At 40.8% G+C, this 19,503-nt stretch overlaps 1 protein-coding gene across 1 annotated transcript in view; it reads left to right on the top strand.

Moving 5' to 3' along the window:
* ZDHHC5 (zinc finger DHHC-type palmitoyltransferase 5) overlaps positions 1-19,503 on the top strand; it is a 652,209-nt gene that overhangs the window by 339,716 nt on the left and 292,990 nt on the right. Inside the window, exon 8 of the mRNA XM_053692339.1 lies at positions 12,400-12,532. Within this exon, the coding sequence (XP_053548314.1) occupies positions 12,400-12,532 (133 nt within the window). The remainder of the gene's footprint in view (positions 1-12,399; positions 12,533-19,503) is intronic.

Here is a 19,503-nt window from a genome sequence, read left to right as displayed (position 1 = left end):
GCAGCTGTTTCAGTTTGATTCTTCTGCTTATAATTTCAGTTTTTTTTCATTATAAAGATTGAAACTTTTGATTTGGGTTGTGGATTAATTTTTCAGCGGAATTGGCTGTCTCTTTATTTTATCCCTCCCTCTCTAGTGACTCTTGTGTGGAAGTTCCACATCTTGGGTATTTGCTATCCCATACGTCACTAGCTCATGGACTCTTGCCAATTACATGAAAGAAAACATAATTTATGTAAGAACTTATCTGATAAATTCATTTCTTTCATATCGGCAAGAGTCCATGAGGCCCACCCTTTTCTTGTGGTGGTTATGATTTTTTTGTATAAAGCACAATTATTTCAATTCCTCGTTGATGCTTTCGCTCCTTTCTTATCACCCCATTTCTTGGCTATTTGTTAAATTGAATTGTGGGTGTGGTGGGGGGTGTATTTATAGGCATTTTGAGGTTTGGGAAACATTGCCCCTCCTGGTAGGAATGTATATCCCATACGTCACTAGCTCATGGACTCTTGCCAATATGAAAGAAATGAATTTATCAGGTAAGTTCTTACATAAATTATGTTTTTTGGCGCGAGAAAATACGTCTATGACGCAACTTCGTCATTTCCAGCGTCATACTTGACGCCGAGACCTTTAACACGGTTGCGTCATTAGTGACGCGGGGGTGTCATTTCCAGTTATTTTTGGCGCCAAAAAAGTTTACGTTACGTTTGTGCGTCATACTTGGCGCCAAACTTTTTTCATTATTTCAATACCCCATTGATGTTTGCCTCTTTCTTTTTTCTCTATCAGAGTCCTATGCTATTTGCATTTTTTCCCATTCCTGAAACTGTCATATAAGGAAATAGATAATTTTGCTTTATATGTTGTTTTTTTCTCTTACATTTTGCAAGATGTCTCAATCTGATCGTGCCTCAGAAGTTTCTGCTGGAACATTGCTGCCTGACATCGGTTCTACCAAAGCTAAGTGCATTTGTTGTAAAATTGTTGAAATTATTTCGCCGAATATCATTTGTAATAGTTGACATGATAAACTTTTACATGTAGATAGTGTATCCATCAGTAATAGTACATTGCCAGTTGCAGTTCCTTCAACTTCGAATGTGCATGATATACCTGTAAATTTTAAAGAATTTGTTTCTGATTCTATCTTGAAGACTTTGTCTGCATTTCCACCTTCTGATAAACGTAAAAGGTCTTTTAAAACTTCTCATTTAGTTGATGAAATTTCAAATGACCAACAACGTAATAATTTATCCTCTTCTGATGAGGATCTATCTGATACAGAAGATCCTTCCTTAGACATGGGCACTGACAATTCTACTTATTTATTTAAAATAGAGTATATGTGTTCCTTGTTAAAAGAAGTGTTAATTACTTTGGATATTGAGGTAACCAGTCCTCTTGACGTTCAGTCTAATAAACGTTTAAATGCTGTTTTTAAACCTCCTGTGGTTTCTCCAGGGGTTTTTCCTATTCCTGAGGCTATTTCTGATATGATTTCTAAGGAATGGAATAAGCAGGTTACTTCTTTTATTCCTTCTTCAAGGTTTAAAAAATTGTATCCTTTACCAGCAAAATCTATAGAGTTTTGGGGAAAAAATCCCCAAAGTTGATGGGGCTATTTCTACTCTTGCTAAACGTACCACTATTCCTATGGAAGATAGTACTTCCTTTAAGGATCCTTTAGATAGGAAGCTTGAATCTTATCTAAGGAAGGCCTATTTATATTCAGGTCATCTTCTTAGACCTGCAATTTCTTTGGCTGATGTTGCGGCTGCATCAACTTTCTAGTTGGAGAATTTAGCGCAACAGGAATTGGATTCTGACTTATCTAGCATCATTTGCTTACTGCAATATGCTAATCATTTTATTTGTGATGCCATTTTTGATATTATTAAAATTGATGTTAGATCCATGTCTTTAGCTATATTAGCTAGAAGAGCTTTGTGGCTTAAATCTTGGAATGCTGATATGACAACTAAATCTAGATTACTATCTCTTTCTTTCCAAGGTAATAATTTATTTGGTTCTCAGTTGGATTCTATTATTTCAACTGTCACTGGGGGAAAGGGAGTTTTTCTGCCTCAGGATAAAAAACCTAAGGTTAAATCTAAGGCTTCTAACCGTTTTCGTTCCTTTCGTCAGAATAAGGAACAAAAACTCAATCCTCCCCCCAAGGAATCTGCTTCCAATTGGAAACCTTCCTCAAATTGGAATAAATCCAAGCCATTTAGGAAACCAAAGTCAGCCCCTAAGTCCGCATGAAGGTGCGACCCTCATTCCAGCTCAGCTGGTAGGGGGTAGATTAAGGTTTTTCAAGGATATTTGGATACAATCTGTCCAAAATCAATGGATTCAGAGCATTGTCTCTCAAGGGTATCGAATAGGATTCAGAGATAGACCTGTGAGAAGATTTTTTCTCTCACGTATCCCAGTAAATCCAGTAAAAGCTCAGGCTTTTCTGAAGTGTGTTTCAGACCTGGAGTCTTCAGGGGTAATCATGCCAGTTCCTCTTCAGGAACAAGGTTTGGGGTTTTATTCAAATCTGTTCGTTGTCCCAAAAAAGAGAAATTTATTCAGACCAGTTCTGGATCTGAAAATTTTGAATAGTTATGTAAGAGTACCAACTTTCAAGATGGTGACTATAAGGACTATTCTGCCTTTTGTTCAGCAAGGACATTATATGTCCACAATAGACTTGCAGGATGCATACCTTCATATTCCGATTCATCCAGAACATTATCAGTTTCTGAGATTCTCTTTTATAAACAAGCATTACCAATTTGTTGCTCTTCCATTTGGCCTAGCAACAGCTCCAAGAATCTTCTCAAAGGTTCTGGGTGCCCTACTCTCGGTAATCAGAGAACAGGGTTTTGCGGTGTTTCCTTATTTAGACGATATCTTGGTACTAGCTCAGTCTTTACGTACTGCAGAATCTCACACAAATCAACTAGTGTTGTTTCTTTGGAAACATGGTTGGAGGATCAATTTACCAAAAAGTTTCTTCATTCCTCAGACAAGGGTCACCTTTTTAGGCTTCCAGATAGATTCAGTGTCCATGACTCTGTCTCTAACAGACAAAAGACGTTTAAAATTGGTTGCAGCCTGCCGGCACCTTCAGTCTCAGTCATTCCCTTCAGTGGCTATGTGTATGGAAGTTTTAGGTCTCATGACTGCAGCATCAGACGCGATCCCCTTTGCTCGTTTTCACATGAGACCTCTACAGCTTTGTATGCTGAACCAATGGTGCAGGGATTATACAAAGAAATCACAATTAATATCGTTAAATCCCAATGTACGACACTCTCTGACATGGTGGATAGATCACCATCGTTTAGTTCAAGGGGCCTCTTTTGTTCGGCCAACCTGGACTGTGATCACAACAGATGCGAGTCTTTCAGGTTGGGGAGCTGTTTGGGGATCTCTGTGACAGCACAACGGGTTTGGAATTCTCAAGAGGCGCGATTACCAATAAATATTTTAGAACTCCGTGCAATTCTCAGAGCTCTTCAGTTTTGACCTCTGTTAAAGAGAGAACCGTTCATTTGTTTTCAGACAGACAATATCACAACAGTGGCATATGTCAATCATCAGGGTGGGACTCAGTCCCCAAGCTATGAAAGAAGTATCTCGGATACTTGATTGGGCGGAATCCAGCTCCTGTCTAATCTCTGCGGTACATATCCAAGGTGTAGACAATTGGGAGGTGGATTATCTCAGCCGCCAGACTTTACATCCAGGGGAGTGGTCTCTCCATCCAGATGTATTTTCTTAGATTGTTCAGATGTGGGGTCTTCCAGAGATAGATCTCATGGCCTCTCATCTAAACAAGAAACTTCCCAGATACCTGTCCAGGTCCAGGGATGTACAGGCGGAAGCAGTGGATGCGCTGACACTTCCTTGGTGTTATCATCCTGCTTACATTTTCCCGCCTCTAGTTCTCCTTCCAAGAGTGATCTCCAAAATCATCATGGAACAATCATTTGTGCTGCTGGTGGCTCCAGCATGGCCACACAGGTTTTGGTATGCGGATCTGGTTTGCATGTCCAGTTGCCAACCTTGGCCACTTCCGTTAAGGCCGGACCTACTATCTCAAGGTCCGTTTTTCCATCAGGATCTCAAATAATTAAATTTGAAGGTATGGAAATTGAACGCTTAGTACTAAGTCATAGAGGTTTCTCTGACTCAGTGATTAATACTATGTTACAAGCTCGTAAATCTGTCTCTAGAAAGATTTATTATAGAGTTTGGAAGACTTACATTTCATGGTGTTCTTCTCATAAATTCTCCTGGCATTATTTTTGAATGCCTAGAATTTTACAGTTTCTTCAGGATGCTTTCGATAAAGGTTTTGTCTGCAAGTTCCTTGAAAGGACAAATCTCCGCTCTTTCTGTTTTATTTCACAGAAAGATTGCTATACTTCCTGATATACACTGTTTTGTACAGGCTTTAGTTCGTATTAAGCCTCTTATTAAATCAGTTTCTTTCATGTAATTAGCAAGAGTCCATGAGCTAGTGACATATGGGATATACATTCCTACCAGGAGGGGCAAAGTTTCCCAAACCTCACAATGCCTATAAATACACCCCTCACCACACCCACAATTCAGTTTTTACAAACTTTGCCTCCCGTGGAGGTGGTGAAGTAAGTTTGTGCTAGATTCTTCGTTGATATGCGCTTCGCAGCAGGCTGGAGCCCAGTTTTCCTCTCAGAGTGCAGTGAATGTCAGAGGGATGTGAAGAGAGTATTGCCTATTTGAATACCATGGTCTCCTTCTATGGGATCTATTTCATAGGTTCTCTGTTATCGGTCGTAGAGATTTCTTCTCCTACCTCCCTTTTCAGATCGACGATATACTCTTATATACCATTACCTCTACTGATTCTCGTTTCAGTACTGGTTTGGCTTTCTACTATATGTAGATGAGTGTCTTGGGGTAAGAAGTCTTATTTTATTTGACACTCTAAAGCTATGGTTGGGCACTTTATTTTTAAAGTTCTAAATATATGTGTTTAATCTTATATTTGCCATGATTCAGTGTAATCAGTATTCCTTATTTCAGACAGTCAGTTTCATTATTGGGATAATGCATATGAAGGATTATTTTTTCTTACCTTAAAAATTTTTCAATTGACTTTTTTCCCTGTGGACTGTTAGGCTCGCGGGGGCTGAAAATGCTTCAATTTATTACGTCATTTTTGGCGCTGACTTTTTTGGCGCAAAAATGTCATTTCCGGCACCCTAATTGACGCCGGAAGTTGTTCATGGTTGCGTCATTTTTTTGACGTTTTTTGTATTCCGACTTTTTTTGCGCCAAAAATGTGGGCGTCATTTTTGTCGGCGTCACCGGATGTGGCGTCATACTTGGCGCAAAAAAATATAGGCGTTGTACTTAGCGCCAATAATGTGGGCGTCATTTTTGGCGCCAAAAAATGTGGGCGTCATTCTTGTCCACCTTTTTTTTACATGATTTCAGTCTCATTTTTCATTGCTTCTGGTTGCTAGAGGCTTGCTCATTGGCATTTTTTCCCATTCCTGAAACTGTCATTTTAGGAATTTGATAATTTTGCTTTATATGTTGTTTTTTCTTTTACATATTGCAAGATGTCTCAACTTGACCCTGGATCAGAATCTACTTCTGGAAAGACGCTGCCTGATGCTGGTTCTACCAAAGTTAAGTGCATTTGTTGTAAACTTGTGGTAACTGTTCCTCCGGCTGTAGTTTGTGATGAATGTCATGATAAGCTTGCTAATGCAGATAGTATTTCCATTAGTAATAATCCATTACCTGTTGTTGTTCCTTCAACATCTAATGCTCAGGATGTTCCTGTTAATGTAAAAGAATTTGTTTCTAAATCTATTAGGAAGGCTCTGTCTGTTATTCCTCCTTCCAGTAAACGTAAAAGGTCTTTTAAAACTTCTCATATTTCAGATGAATTTTTAAGTGACCGTCATCATGTCTGTTTCTGATGAGGATCTTTCTGGTTCAGAAGATTCTATCTCAGATATTGACACTGATAAATCTTCATATTTATTTAAGATGGAATTTATTCGTTCTTTACTTAAAGAAGTGTTAATCGCATTAGAGATGGAGGAGTCTAGTACTCTTGATACTAAATCTACTAAGCGTTTAAATTCGGTTTTCAAACCTCATATAGTTATTCCAGAAGTTTTTCCTGTCCCTGATGCTATTTCTGAAGTAATTTCTAGGGAATGGAATAATCTGGGTACTTCATTTACTCCTTCTCAAAGGTTTAAGAAACTGTACCCTGTGCCATCTGATAGATTAGAGTTTTGGGACAAAATCCCTAAGGTTGATGGGGCTATCTCTACTCTTGCTAAACGTACTACTATTCCTTCGGCAGATTATTTAAGGATCCTTTAGATAGGAAACTTGAATCCTTTCTAAGGAGAGCTTATTTATGTTCATGTAATCTTCTTAGACCTGCTATTTCTTTGGCTGATGTTGCTGCTGCCTCCACTTTCTGGTTGGAGGCTTTAGCGCAACAAGTGTCAGACCATAATACTCATAGCATTGTTAAACTTCTTCAACATGCTAATAATTTTATTTGTGATGCCATCTTTGATATCATTAGAATTGATGTCAGGTATATGTCTTTAGCTATTTTAGCTAGAAGAGCTTTATGGCTTAAAACTTGGAATGCAGATATGACTTCTAAGTCAACTTTGCTTTCTCTTTCTTTCCAAGGTAATAAATTGTTTGGTTCTCAGTTGGATTCTATTATTTCAACTGTTACTGGGGGGAAAGGAACCTTTTTGCCTCAGGACAAAAAATCTAAAGGTAAATACAGGGCTGCTAATCGTTTTCGTTCCTTTCGTCAAAATAAGGAACAAAAGCCTGACCCTTCCCCTAAGGGAACGGTTTCCGTTTGGAAGCCTTCTCCAGTCTGGAATAAATCCAAGCCTTTTAGAAAGTCAAAGCCAGCTCCCAAGTCCACATGAAGGTGCGGTCCTCATTCCAGCACAGCTGGTAGGGGGCAGGTTACGATTTTTCAAAGATATTTGGATCAATTCGATTCACAGTCTTTGGATTCAGAACATTGTTTCACAAAGGTACAGAATAGGTTTCAAGGTAAGGCCACCTGCGAGAAGATTTTTTCTCTCTCGCATTCCAATAAACCCAGTGAAGGCTCAGGCGTTTCTGAAATGTGTTTCAGATCTAGAGTTGGCTGGAGTAATTGTGCCAGTTCCAGTTCTGGAACGGGGTCTGGGGTTTTACTCAAATCTATTCATTGTACTAAAGAAGGAGAATTCCTTCAGACCAGTTCTGGATCTAAAAATATTGAATCGCTATGTAAGGATACCAACATTCAAAATGGTGACTATAAGGACTATTCTGCCTTTTGTTCAGCAAGGGCATTATATGTCCACAATAGATTTACAGGATGCATACCTTCATATTCCAATTCATCCAGCTCATTATCAGTTTCTGAGATTTTCTTTTCTAGACAAGCATTACCAGTTTGTGGCCCTTCCGTTTGGCCTAGCAACAGCTCCAAGGATCTTTTCAAAGGTTCTCGGTGCTGTAATCAGAGAGCAGGGTATTGCGGTATTTCCTTATTTGGACGATATCTTGGTACTTGCTCAGTCTTTACATTCTGCAGAATCTCACACGAATCAACTCGTGTTGTTTCTTCAAAGACATGGTTGGAGGATCAATTTACCAAAGAGTTCCTTGATTCCTCAGACAAGGGTAACCTTTTTGGGTTTCCAAATAGATTCAGTATCCATGACTTTGTCTCAAACAGACAAGAGACGTCTGAAATTGGTTTCAGCTTGTTGAAACCTTCAGTCTCAATCATTCCCTTTGGTAGCTTTGTGCATGGAAATCTCCAGCTTTGTATGCTGAACCAATGGTGCAGGGATTATACAAAGATATCACAATTGATATCCTTAAATCCCAATGTTCGTTTTTCTCTGACTTGGTGGTTGGATCACCATCGTTTAGTTCAAGGGGCCTCCTTTGTTCGTCCAACCTGGACTGTGATCACAACAGATGTGAGTCTTTCAGGTTGGGGAGCTGTATGGGGATCTCTGACAGCGCAGAAGGTTTGGGAATCTCAGGAGGCGAGATTACCAATCAACATTTTGGAACTCTGTGCGATTTTCAGAGCTCTTCAGTTCTGGCCTCTTCTGAAGAGAGAATCGTTTATTTGTTTTCAGACAGACAATGTCACAATCGTGGCGTATGCCAATCATGAAGGTGGAACTCACAGTCCTCAGGCTATGAAAGAAGTATCTCGGATACTTGTATGGGCGGAATCCAGCTCCTGTCTAATCTCTGCGGTTCACGTCCCAGGTATAGACAATTGGGAAGCGGATTATCTCAGTCGCCAGACGTTACAATCCGAGCGAATGATCTCTTCATCCAGAGGTATTTCTTCAGATTGTTCAGATATGGGGACTTCCAGAAATAGATCTGATGGCTTCTCATTTAAACAGGAAACTTCCCACGTATCTGTCCAGATCCAGGGATCCTTAGGCGGAAGCGGTGGATGCGTTGTCACTTCCTTGGAATTATCAACCAGCTTATATCTTTCCGCCTCTAGTTCTTCTTCCAAAAGTGATTTCCAAAATCATAATGGAACGTTCGTTTGTACTGCTGGTGGCTCCAGCATGGCCACACAGGTTTTGGTATGCGGATCTTGTTCAGATGGCCAGTTGCCAACTTTGGACACTTCCGTTAAGGCCAGACCTTCTATCTCAAGGCCCATTTTTCCATCAGGATCTCAAATCATTAAATTTGAAGGTATGGAAATTGAACGCTTAATACTTAGTCGTAGAGGTTTCTCTGACTCAGTGATTAATACTATGTTACAGGCTCGTAAATCTGTGTCTAGAAAAATTTATTACCGAGTTTGGAAGACTTACATTTCTTGGTGTTCTTCTCATAAATTCTCTTGGCATTCTTTTAGAATTCCTAGAATTTTACAGTTTCTTCAGGATGGTTTGGATAAGGGTTTGTCTGCAAGTTCCTTGAAAGGACAAATCTCTGCTCTTTCTGTTCTGTTTCACAGAAAAAATTGCTAATCTTCCTGATATTCATTGTTTTGTACAGGCTTTGGTTCGTATCAAGCCTGTCATTAAGTCAATCTCTCCTCCTTAGAGTCTTTGGTTTTGAGGGCTTTACAAGCTCCTCCGTTTGAGCCTATGCATTCTCTGGACATTAAATTACATTCTTGGAAAGTCTTGTTCCTTTTGGCCATCTCTTCTGCTAAAAGAGTTTCTGAGTTATTTGCTCTTTCTTGTGAGTCTCCTTTTCTGATTTTTCATCAGGATAAGGCGGTTTTGCGGACTTCATTTAAATTTTGTACCTAAAGTTGTGAATTCTAACAACATTAGTAGAGAAATTGTTGTCCCTTCATTGTGTCCTAATCCTAAGAATTCTCTGGAGAGATCTTTACATTCTTTGGATGTAGTAAGAGCTTTGAAATATTATGTTGAAGCTACTAAAGATTTCAGAAAGACCTCTAGTCTATTTGTTATCTTTTCTGGTTTGGGTAAATCCCCGCCTCAAAGGATTACGGCTCATTCTACTAGGTCAGTTTCTACTTCCTGGGCTTTTAAGAATGAAGCTTCTGTTGATCAGATTTGCAAAGCAGCAACTTGGTCTTCTTTGCATACTTTTACTAAATTCTACCATTTTGATGTTTTTTCTTCTTCAGAAGCAGTTTTTGGTAGAAAAGTTCTTCAGGCAGCTGTTTCAGTTTGATTCTTCTGCTTATAATTTCAGTTTTTTTCATTATAAAGATTAAAACTTTTTGATTTGGGTTGTGGATTGTTTTTTTCAGCGGAATTGGCTGTCTTTATTTTATCCCTCCCTCTCTAGTGACTCTTGCGTGGATGTTCCACATCTTGGGTATGTGCTATCCCATACGTCACTAGCTCATGGACTCTTGCCAATTACATGAAAGAAAACATAATTTATGTAAGAATTTACCTGATAAATTAATTTCTTTCATATTGGCAAGAGTCCATGAGGCCCACCCTTTTTTGTGGTGGTTATTATTTTTTTGTATAAAGCACAATTATTCCAATTCCTTGTTTGATGCTTTCGCGCCTTTCTTATCACCCCACTTCTTGGCTATTCGTTAAACTGAATTGTGGGTGTGGTGAGGGGTGTATTTATAGGCATTTTGAGGTTTGGGAAACTTTGCCCCTCCTGGTAGGAATGTATATCCCATACGTCACTAGCTCATGGACTCTTGCCAATATGAAAGAAATGAATTAATCAGGTAAGTTCTTACATAAATTATGTTTTTCTGTCCTCTAGACAGTTTGGTGACATAGCTTAGAGATTTTATACCTGTAATTAAAACACCAGGCCTTTTTCAATTAAGAAATCCCCCCCCCCCCCCGATACACCTTTTATATTTTTGACAAGGTTTTTAACCTACTCTATATAGTAGGGTTAAAGGGGAACAATTGTTTAGTGAATTTTGAACCTGGTACCCTGATGCAAAGTTCACAATTGTTACCTTAATTGTCATTACACACCACAATATTATGATGACTAATAGAGAGTCTAGAGGAATCTTCCTCAGTAAATTCCATTGACAAAAATAAATGTGTGCTTTGCAAAATAATTACAATGAACCCTTTGGCACAACTATGCAATTGTTGCCTAACATATATCCTGACATCTTATTCAGGAGGCCCAAGCGGACAGACCGATAAGGAGCTCCCGCATGACCTGTCTCCGGCATTCCCTGCTGCGGCTTCTCAGATCTCAGCTGATGCATTCATCCCTGTCCAACAGCCTATAAATACAACCATAGTAGCTCCAGAGTATAGTGCGTCACGACCCCAGCTGGGGTGGCCCTGTTACCCGATTATTTCACAGCCCGTATACAGGCAGCTGTGTCTGTTGCCCTTAATACTAGACCAGTATCAGTGAAGAGAAAGGTTAAACATTGCTGTCCAGTACAGAGCCCAGGTGCGAAGACAAACCCTTAGTTAGCTCTGAAATAGAATTTCCTTCCTCTGACTCTTCTGACGGAGAGTCAGTAGAGAACTCTGAGGAGGGTACGAGTAGGTTACAGGTGGAGCAACTTAGGCTCCTGCTTAAGAGGGTTCTATCTACCCTGGGGGTTCCAGGTTCCGGGACTTGAATCAGTATTTAGGCCTAGGGACCCTAAAGTTTTTCCTGTACCCCCGGTTATTGCAGGGACTATCTCCAAATAATGGGAGAAGCCAGGGATCCCTTTTGCCCCTCTGACGGCATTTTAGAGATTGTTTCCTGTTCCATCTGCCCGTGCAGAGGTTTGGAACAGTGTCCCTAAGGTTGATGGAGCTATATCCACATTGGCCAAGCGCACTACTCTTCCGCTTGAGGATAGTAATTCTTTTAATGGTCCTTTAGACAAAAAACTTGAGGGATACCTAAGAAGGGTGTTGTTCCAGTCGGTTGCCCTGTTTCAACCAGCAGTTGGAATAGCTGTGGTCATGGGGACCTCCAAGATCTGATTACTGTGGAAACTTTTCTGGAGGAGATCCAGGAATACATACAATCCCTGAGGCTAGGAAATGCCTTCATCAGCGATGCCATTCTGCAAATTATTCATATCGATGCTAAAAATTCTAGGTTTGCGGTTTTGGCCAGGGGAGCCTTGTGGCTTAAGTCGTGGTCAGCGGCTAATGTGTCTAAGACTAGACTATAATCCTTGCCCTTCAAGGGCAAGTCCCTGTTCGGTCCGGGTTTAGACTCTATTATAGGCACAGTCAAAGTTGGAAAGAGTGCTTTCCTACCGCAGGGCAAGAAATCTAAACCTAAGGGTAGTTCGGCTGGATGTGTTTGTTCCTTTCATCCGAACGGGAGTCAGAGGAGCTCAGAAGTGCCTAAGTCCCTCAGGGCTACTTGCAAACCCACCCAGGGGTGAAACAAGAACAAACAGCCCAAGAAAGCTTCCAAGGATAACAAGTCAGCATGATGGGTTAGCCCCCTACCTGGGACCAGGTCGTGTGGGCGGGGCAGACTTTCTCTGTTTCAGAGGAAATGGGTTCAGTCCGTCCAGGACTGTTGGGTGCTGGACATTGTATGTTTGCTAGGGATACAGAATAAGCTTTTTCAGTCCCACCCACCAAGGGACCACTTCCTGCTCTCAAGAGTTTCTGCCTGCCCATGTTTTCTATTAAGTAAATATTTGTTGGTAACTGCTTCTTAGGTGACCCAAGATAACTAGAAATTAAACTCTTAAGCGATGTTTCAGGCTTTGGCCCTCTATTTGATGTGCACCTTTTAGTGATGAGTACTGCTTAGGGTTATAAACCAGTATATAGAAAAAAACAAGTAAATATGTACTATTTTTTTATTTTCTTGAGACTGTGTTGCTTTCTCTGAAAAAAAGATGTTTGTGTTTTTTCGTCATAGGTATCTGAGGAGCATTCACACAAAGTCTGTACCCTTGGTATCACCCCCATTTTTACGCCCAGAGATTTCAGAGAACCAGATTGGCCTTAAGGTTCTGGACAATGGTGTACAAAGCCAACCCCTGCACTATCAGGTAAAACGTCTATAGCCACTTTAAAGGTTTTACAGTTAAATATCTTATAAATATTTTTTGCAGGAAAACTGTAAAATCTGTTTACAATTAAAGTGAAATTAATAGAGTACATCTTTCATCAGATGGTGAGAGTCCAAAAGACATCACATGTGGGAATTATAATCCAGGCCATTAGGAGGAGGAAAAAACACCCATATTATTATTATTAGTTATTTGTAGAGCGGCAACGGATTCCGCAGCGCTATGTACATAGGTGTGGTATACAAGGTAACATTTATAAGGATCAAATCGGTAGAGGGCCCTGCCGAGAGTTGCACTGTTGTAGTCAGCTCTTATGAAGGTGATTTGCAAACACTCACATAGGCGTACATGCTTAAGTGGGGCTCAAGGGGTAGCAAAGGAGGAGAGAAGCTGGGTTAGAAAAGGTTGGTGTAGGTTGTATGCATCCCTGAACAGTAGAATCTTTAGGGAGCGCTTAAAGCTTTTCACAACTAGAGAATCTTGTGCAGCGAGGCACAGAGTTTCACAAGGTAAGAGCCAGTCTGGAGAAATTCTTTGGACAGAAATGTGAGAAGGTAACAAGAGAGGAGGAGAGTAGGCGGTCATGAGCAGAGCGAAGGGGGTGGGTGGAAGAGTGTCTTGAGGCAAGGTCTGAGATATAGGGGGGAGCAGTGCAGTTGAGGGCCTTGTTTGTCAGAGTGAGAATTTTGTGTTTATTCCTGGAGGAAAGATGAAGCCTGTGAATTGATTGGCAGAGAGGTGCAGCAGATGAAGAGCGACGTGTAAGTAAGATGAGCCTGGTACCCCCAAGGCAGAACATACAGTGATCTGAGATGTCATCGCAGAAAATGCAGCATGCCTGCAGAAAGAACAGAACCCATGCAGGAACTGGTAGACTTAGTGCTTTAACGTTGCAGCTCTACTCTACAAACAGCTGTGTTCTGGCTGCACTGTTTAAGTGTTCCAGTGCATCAAGAGAAAGTGCTGTTTGAAGTTAACAGTCAAATATGCAGTAGCACTGTAAAGCAGCAGTGCTTTGATTATGAACTGGCTTTTTTCAAACACTCCCCCTAGGCTTTCCCAATCTGCAAAGCTGTTTGTTCTGAATGTAAGACGTTCTTATGAGCATTGCACCTTTTTATCACTACATTTCTTTGTTAGACCAAGAGAAAAGGAAACAAATTTATTCAAGAGACATTTTATAATTTAGTTTGTCTGCAGCTAATTTACAATGCAATTTTCAACTACTGCACTATATTATAAAACATTAAAAATGTTTTTATTCTTTAGTTTACCAACACATTGCAATTGAACTGGTGCTTTAGTGTAACTGCCTAATTTAAAATTTAATTTTATTTAAAAATTGTCTGCAGAAAAATTTTCACTAAAAAAATCTCATCGCAGAAAGTGGAAAAAAATTCTGCCTCTGGGCCTGGTACTACCAGACTCATCTTACTTACTGGCAGAGGCATTCTTTATGGATTGTAAAGGAGCTAGGCGGCAGCAAGGGAGAGTAGAGAGGATGGAGTAGCAGTAGTCGAGGTGGGGAAGGAAGAGAGAGTGAATTAAAATCTTAGTTGTCTTGTGTAAGGAAATGTCTATTTTTAGATTTGTTTTTAAGGTGAAAGCAGCAGAATGTGGCCAATAACTGAATATGTGTAGTGAGAGTCAAGTGTGATCCCAAGACATCGGGCATGCAGGGTAGGGGTAATGATGGCTTTATCAACAGTTATAGAAAAATGGGGGTTGGGGGTTTTGGAAGAAAAGAACCAGGAGAGGGCTGTGTTGCAAATGCCGAAGGAGGGCTTGGATCAAAAGAGGGTGGTCAACAGTATCAAAGGCTGCAGACAGATTGAGGATAAGCAGAGATAAGTGGCCTTTCGATTTTGCTGTAAGTAGGTCCTTGGTAACCTAAATGATTGCTGTCTCTGTGGAGCGGGGCGAAATCCAGATTGCAGTGGGTCAAGTAGGGAGTTTAATTTAAGGAAATGGGTTAGTCCTTTTCAAGAAATTTTGAGGCAAGAGGGAGTAGGGAAATAGGGCGCTAGTTGGATAAAGGGGGGTTGGATCGAGAGAAGGTTTTTTGAGGATAGGTGTGACCAGTGCATGTTTTAGAGATGAGGGAGAGATTGAAAATGTATGTGAGTATAGGGATAAGGGTAGAAGAGTGGGAGGGGGGTGTAGCTGTGAGAGGGTATGGGATCGAGGGGACAGGTAGTGAGGTGAGAGGACAGTATAAGGGCAGAAACTTCTTCAGTAACTGTCAAAAGAGATAAATTTACACCTATGTGGGTTTTGGATGATTGCAAGCTTTTGAGGGGACCTGCCAGCCTGGTAGTATGTTGAGAGCTGATTTTGTTTAGTTACATACTAGAGCTTAAATTCCTCCTATTCTCCATGAATCTCTCAGTCAAATTTGTGCCTCAAGGATGGAGTGATGCGAGTTCTGAAGTGATCTACTCATTGATTCTAGGAGTTCTCTAACTGACTTTATATCCATTTCCCCCTTAGAGTCTCTATGAAGCACAGAGGGGAAGGATATGAGTTTCAGTCAGCCAGTGAAAAATATTTTCCTGGTGTGGAAATGTCACAGGCCTCCAGGTGAAATGCGGATTAATCTGTCAGTCCCTGGTCTACATTATGCTGCTACTTGTTTTTTCCACAGCTTTCACCAGTTGAAATTTGGATTTATCTGCTTTTGTTTGTATGTGAGTTTTTTGTGAGATCCTTGGCACTGTGCTTGCTCTGCCTGAGATGGGCCTGTTACTGGAAGCAGTTGTCTGCAGCTGAGGTAATCACAGTAGACAAAGGTGCTGACGGATACGTTCTATGCACCTTCTAAGCCCTTGTGCTATTAGTACACATGGTTCATAGTCTTATAGACCACAGCACATCTATAATCTTTTATACACCACATAATTTCTATTGCAGTTTTAAGGCACTTTTGAAACTTTTCCAAAAATGGGGATACAGTTTCTTTAAATTTAGTACAACAGGCTGACTGGAGAATTGAATGCAGCATCCTTTACTCACCTGCACTAAAATCCAGGATTTCTTTCTAATGGCAGTGAGAGTCCACAAATTCATCTTTATCTTTATCTGGCCACCAGTAGAAGGTAACGACTCCCCAAGCAAAGCATTGAATATCCCTCCCACTTCCCCTACGTTCACAGTAGTTATTTTTCTCCTTTGATGGAGGTTGGCTCTGCTAAAATTAACTTTTTATTGTTCTCAATTGATTTTTTCCTACAAGAAGAGGGCAGGGGAGTTTCTAAGACCCATGTAATTCTCTTATTAGAGTATTGGTGTGTACTAGGTTCTGGATGTCGCTGGGAAGTTTCCATGCCTCCTCCAGCTTATCTAAGCTATGCTCCCTGCATAAGGTCTTAGTCACACTGATTTTTCTTTTTTAAGACATGATGAGTCCACGGATCATCTCAATTACTAATGTGATATTCACCTCCTGGTCAGTAGGAGGAGGCAAAGAGCACCACAGCAGAGCTGTTAAATAGCTCCTCCCTTCCCTCCTACTCCAGTCATTCTCTTTGCCTACGTTAGTGATAGGAAGAGGTAAAGTGAGGTGTTAGATTAGATTCTTCAATCAAGAGTTTATTATTTTTAAAGTAGTGCAAGATTGTGCTGCTTTGTTCAAGGGTGTAACCGTAGTCCATATCAGTCTCTAAAGTAGAGCTTTTGGTGGCTTTAGAGCAATGGGAACCTGTGGGAGATAATTCTCACTGCGCCTCCCATACATTTATGCTGCCCTTATCCTGATGGCCTAAGCAAACTTAACTCAGGCTTTATCATTTTCCACAGGGCTATGGGAGGGAGAGGACCTCTTAAACCTGCTGGACTGTCCTGCTGTCATTTTAAAGGTAAGTGCTGACTTTTTATTCTGGGTCTGGGAAGAGGATATCAGAAGTAGAGCACTTTATTTGACAAAGTGGGATCATAACTCCTATTCTTAAGGGAGGGGACCCTGTGACAGCAAGTTGGAAGCAGGCACTGGGGCTAGAAGGGCTTAATCACTAGGACTGAGTAAGGTGCTCAGTAGGAGGTGATGGTTTGGTAACTAGAGTTTCTGTTAGTCTCAAACGTCTGGTGGACATATTTGGGCTAACTGATTCTGACTGCAGAGCATCTCTATCATGCGGTGGCACTATTTTACCTCAGGCTTAGCAAGAGGTTGTTATCTACCAGTGGCTTAATTTTTTTCACACTGTAATAATGGTGACCGGGAGTTTGGTAATTGTCACGCCTACGATGGGAGGAGCTTGTTTCGCCCCGCTTTGAGCTGCGCACTCTGTTATGTTTATTTTTCTGAAAACGCCGACCGGTAGTGTGATGCTATTATGCCCTAGAGGGACGGAGCTACGTTTGGCGCCGTCTTTGGGCTGCGATATCCATATTAATTTCGGCAAGCAAGCTCAGTCTTTACTCTTGTCTCAGGGACCGGACAGCGTCACAGCTGCGTTCCGGATTCATTTATAAATAAATGTGAAGCTATTAACTTTTCTTCTGTTAAGTGTGATCAGTCCACGGGTCATCATTACTTCTGGGATATTACTCCTCCCCAACAGGAAGTGCAAGAGGATTCACCCAGCAGAGCTGCATATAGCTCCTCCCCTCTACGTCACTCCCAGTCATTCTCTTGCACCCAACGACTAGATAGGATGTGTGAGAGGACTATGGTGATTATACTTAGTTTTATATCTTCAATCAAAAGTTTGTTATTTTAAAATAGCACCGGAGTGTGTTATTATCTCTCTGGCAGAGTTTGAAGAAGAATCTACCAGAGTTTTAGTTATGATTTTAGCCGGAGTAGTTAAGATCATATTGCTGTTTCTCGGCCATCTGAGGAGAGGTAAACTTCAGATCAGGGGACAGCGGGCAGATGAATCTGCATAGAGGTATGTAGCAGTTTTTATTTTCTGACAATGGAATTGATGAGAAAATCCTGCCATACCGATATAATGTCATGTATGTATACTTTACACTTCAGTATTCTGGGGAATGGTACTTCACTAGAATTACACTGTAAGAAATACATAAAGCTGTTTAATAACTAGAGATTATGTTTAACGTTTTTGCTGGAATGTAAAATCGTTTTCATTTACTGAGGTACTGAGTGAATAAATGTTTGGGCACTATTTTTCCACTTGGCAGTTGCTTAATCTGTTTTTCTGTTAGTTTCTGTTCTCCCTCACTGCTGTGTGTGAGGGGGAGGGGCCGTTTTTTTGGCGCTTTTACTGCATCAAATATTTCAGTCAGCAACTCATTGTATTCCCTGCATGATCCGGTTCATCTCTACAGAGCTCAGGGGTCTTCAAAACTTATTTTGAGGGAGGTAATTTCTCTCAGCAGAGCTGTGAGAATTATAGTTTGACTGAGATAAAAAACGTTTATTCTGTAATTTGTTTCCTGCTTTCAGAATTTGTTATCTTTGCTAATGGGATTAAACCTTTGCTAAAGTTGTGTTGTTTACAAGGATTGAGGCTATAACTGTTTCAATTTATTAATTTTCAACTGTCATAGATCTTCTGTGCTTCTTAAAGGCACAGTACGTTTTAATATTATTCTAATTGAATTGTATTTCCAAGTTGCAAGTTTATTTGCTAGTGTGTTAAACATGTCTGATTCAGAGGATGATACCTGTGTCATTTGTTGCAATGCCAAAGTGGAGCCCAATAGAAATTTATGTACTAACTGTATTGATGCTACTTTAAATAAAAGTCAATCTGTACAAATTGAACAAATTTCACCAAACAACGAGGGGAGAGTTATGCCGACTAACTCGCCTCACGTGTCAGTACCTGCATCTCCCGCTCGGGAGGTGCGTGATATTGTAGCGCCGAGTACATCTGGGCGGCCATTACAAATCACATTACAGGATATGGCTACTGTTATGACTGAAGTTTTGGCTAAATTACCAGAACTAAGAGGTAAGCGTGATCACTCTGGGGTGAGAACAGAGTGCGCTGATAATATTAGGGCCATGTCAGACACTGCGTCACAGGTGGCAGAGCATGAGGACGGAGAACTTCATTCTGTGGGTGACGGTTCTGATCCAAACAGACTGGATTCAGATATCTCAAATTTTAAATTTAAACTGGAAAACCTCCGTGTATTACTAGGGGAGGTGTTAGCGGCTCTGAATGATTGTAACACAGTTGCAATACCAGAGAAAATGTGTAGGTTGGATAAATATTTTGCGGTACCGGCGAGTACTGAGGTTTTTCCTATACCTAAGAGACTTACTGAAATTGTTACTAAGGAGTGGGATAGACCTGGTGTGCCGTTCTCACCCCCTCCGATATTTAGAAAAATGTTTCCAATAGACGCCACCACACGGGACTTATGGCAAACGGTCCCTAAGGTGGAGGGAGCAGTTTCTACTTTAGCTAAGCGTACCACTATCCCGGTGGAGGATAGCTGTGCTTTTTCAGATCCAATGGATAAAAAATTAGAGGGTTACCTTAAAAAAATGTTTGTTCAACAAGGTTTTATATTGCAACCCCTTGCATGCATTGCGCCGATCACGGCTGCAGCGGCATTCTGGATTGAGTCTCTGGAAGAGAACATTAGTTCAGCTACTCTGGACGACATTACGGACAGGCTTAGAGTCCTTAAACTAGCTAATTCATTCATTTCGGAGGCCGTAGTACATCTTACTAAACTTACGGCGAAGAATTCAGGATTCGCCATTCAGGCACGCAGGGCGCTGTGGCTAAAATCCTGGTCAGCTGATGTTACTTCTAAGTCTAAATTGCTTAATATACCTTTCAAAGGGCAGACCTTATTCGGGCCCGGGTTGAAAGAGATTATCGCTGACATTACAGGAGGTAAAGGCCATGCCCTGCCTCAGGACAAAGCCAAAGCTAAGGCTAGACAGTCTAATTTTCGTTCCTTTCGTAATTTCAAAGCAGGAGCAGCATCAACTTCCTCTGCACCAAAACAGGAAGGAGCTGTTG

The sequence above is a fragment of the Bombina bombina genome, chromosome 9 (genome assembly GCF_027579735.1).
Source record: "Bombina bombina isolate aBomBom1 chromosome 9, aBomBom1.pri, whole genome shotgun sequence".
Lineage (NCBI taxonomy): Eukaryota > Metazoa > Chordata > Amphibia > Anura > Bombinatoridae > Bombina > Bombina bombina.
Note: the sequence above shows the minus strand (reverse complement) of the source record. Positions and strands in the feature narration are given on the sequence as shown.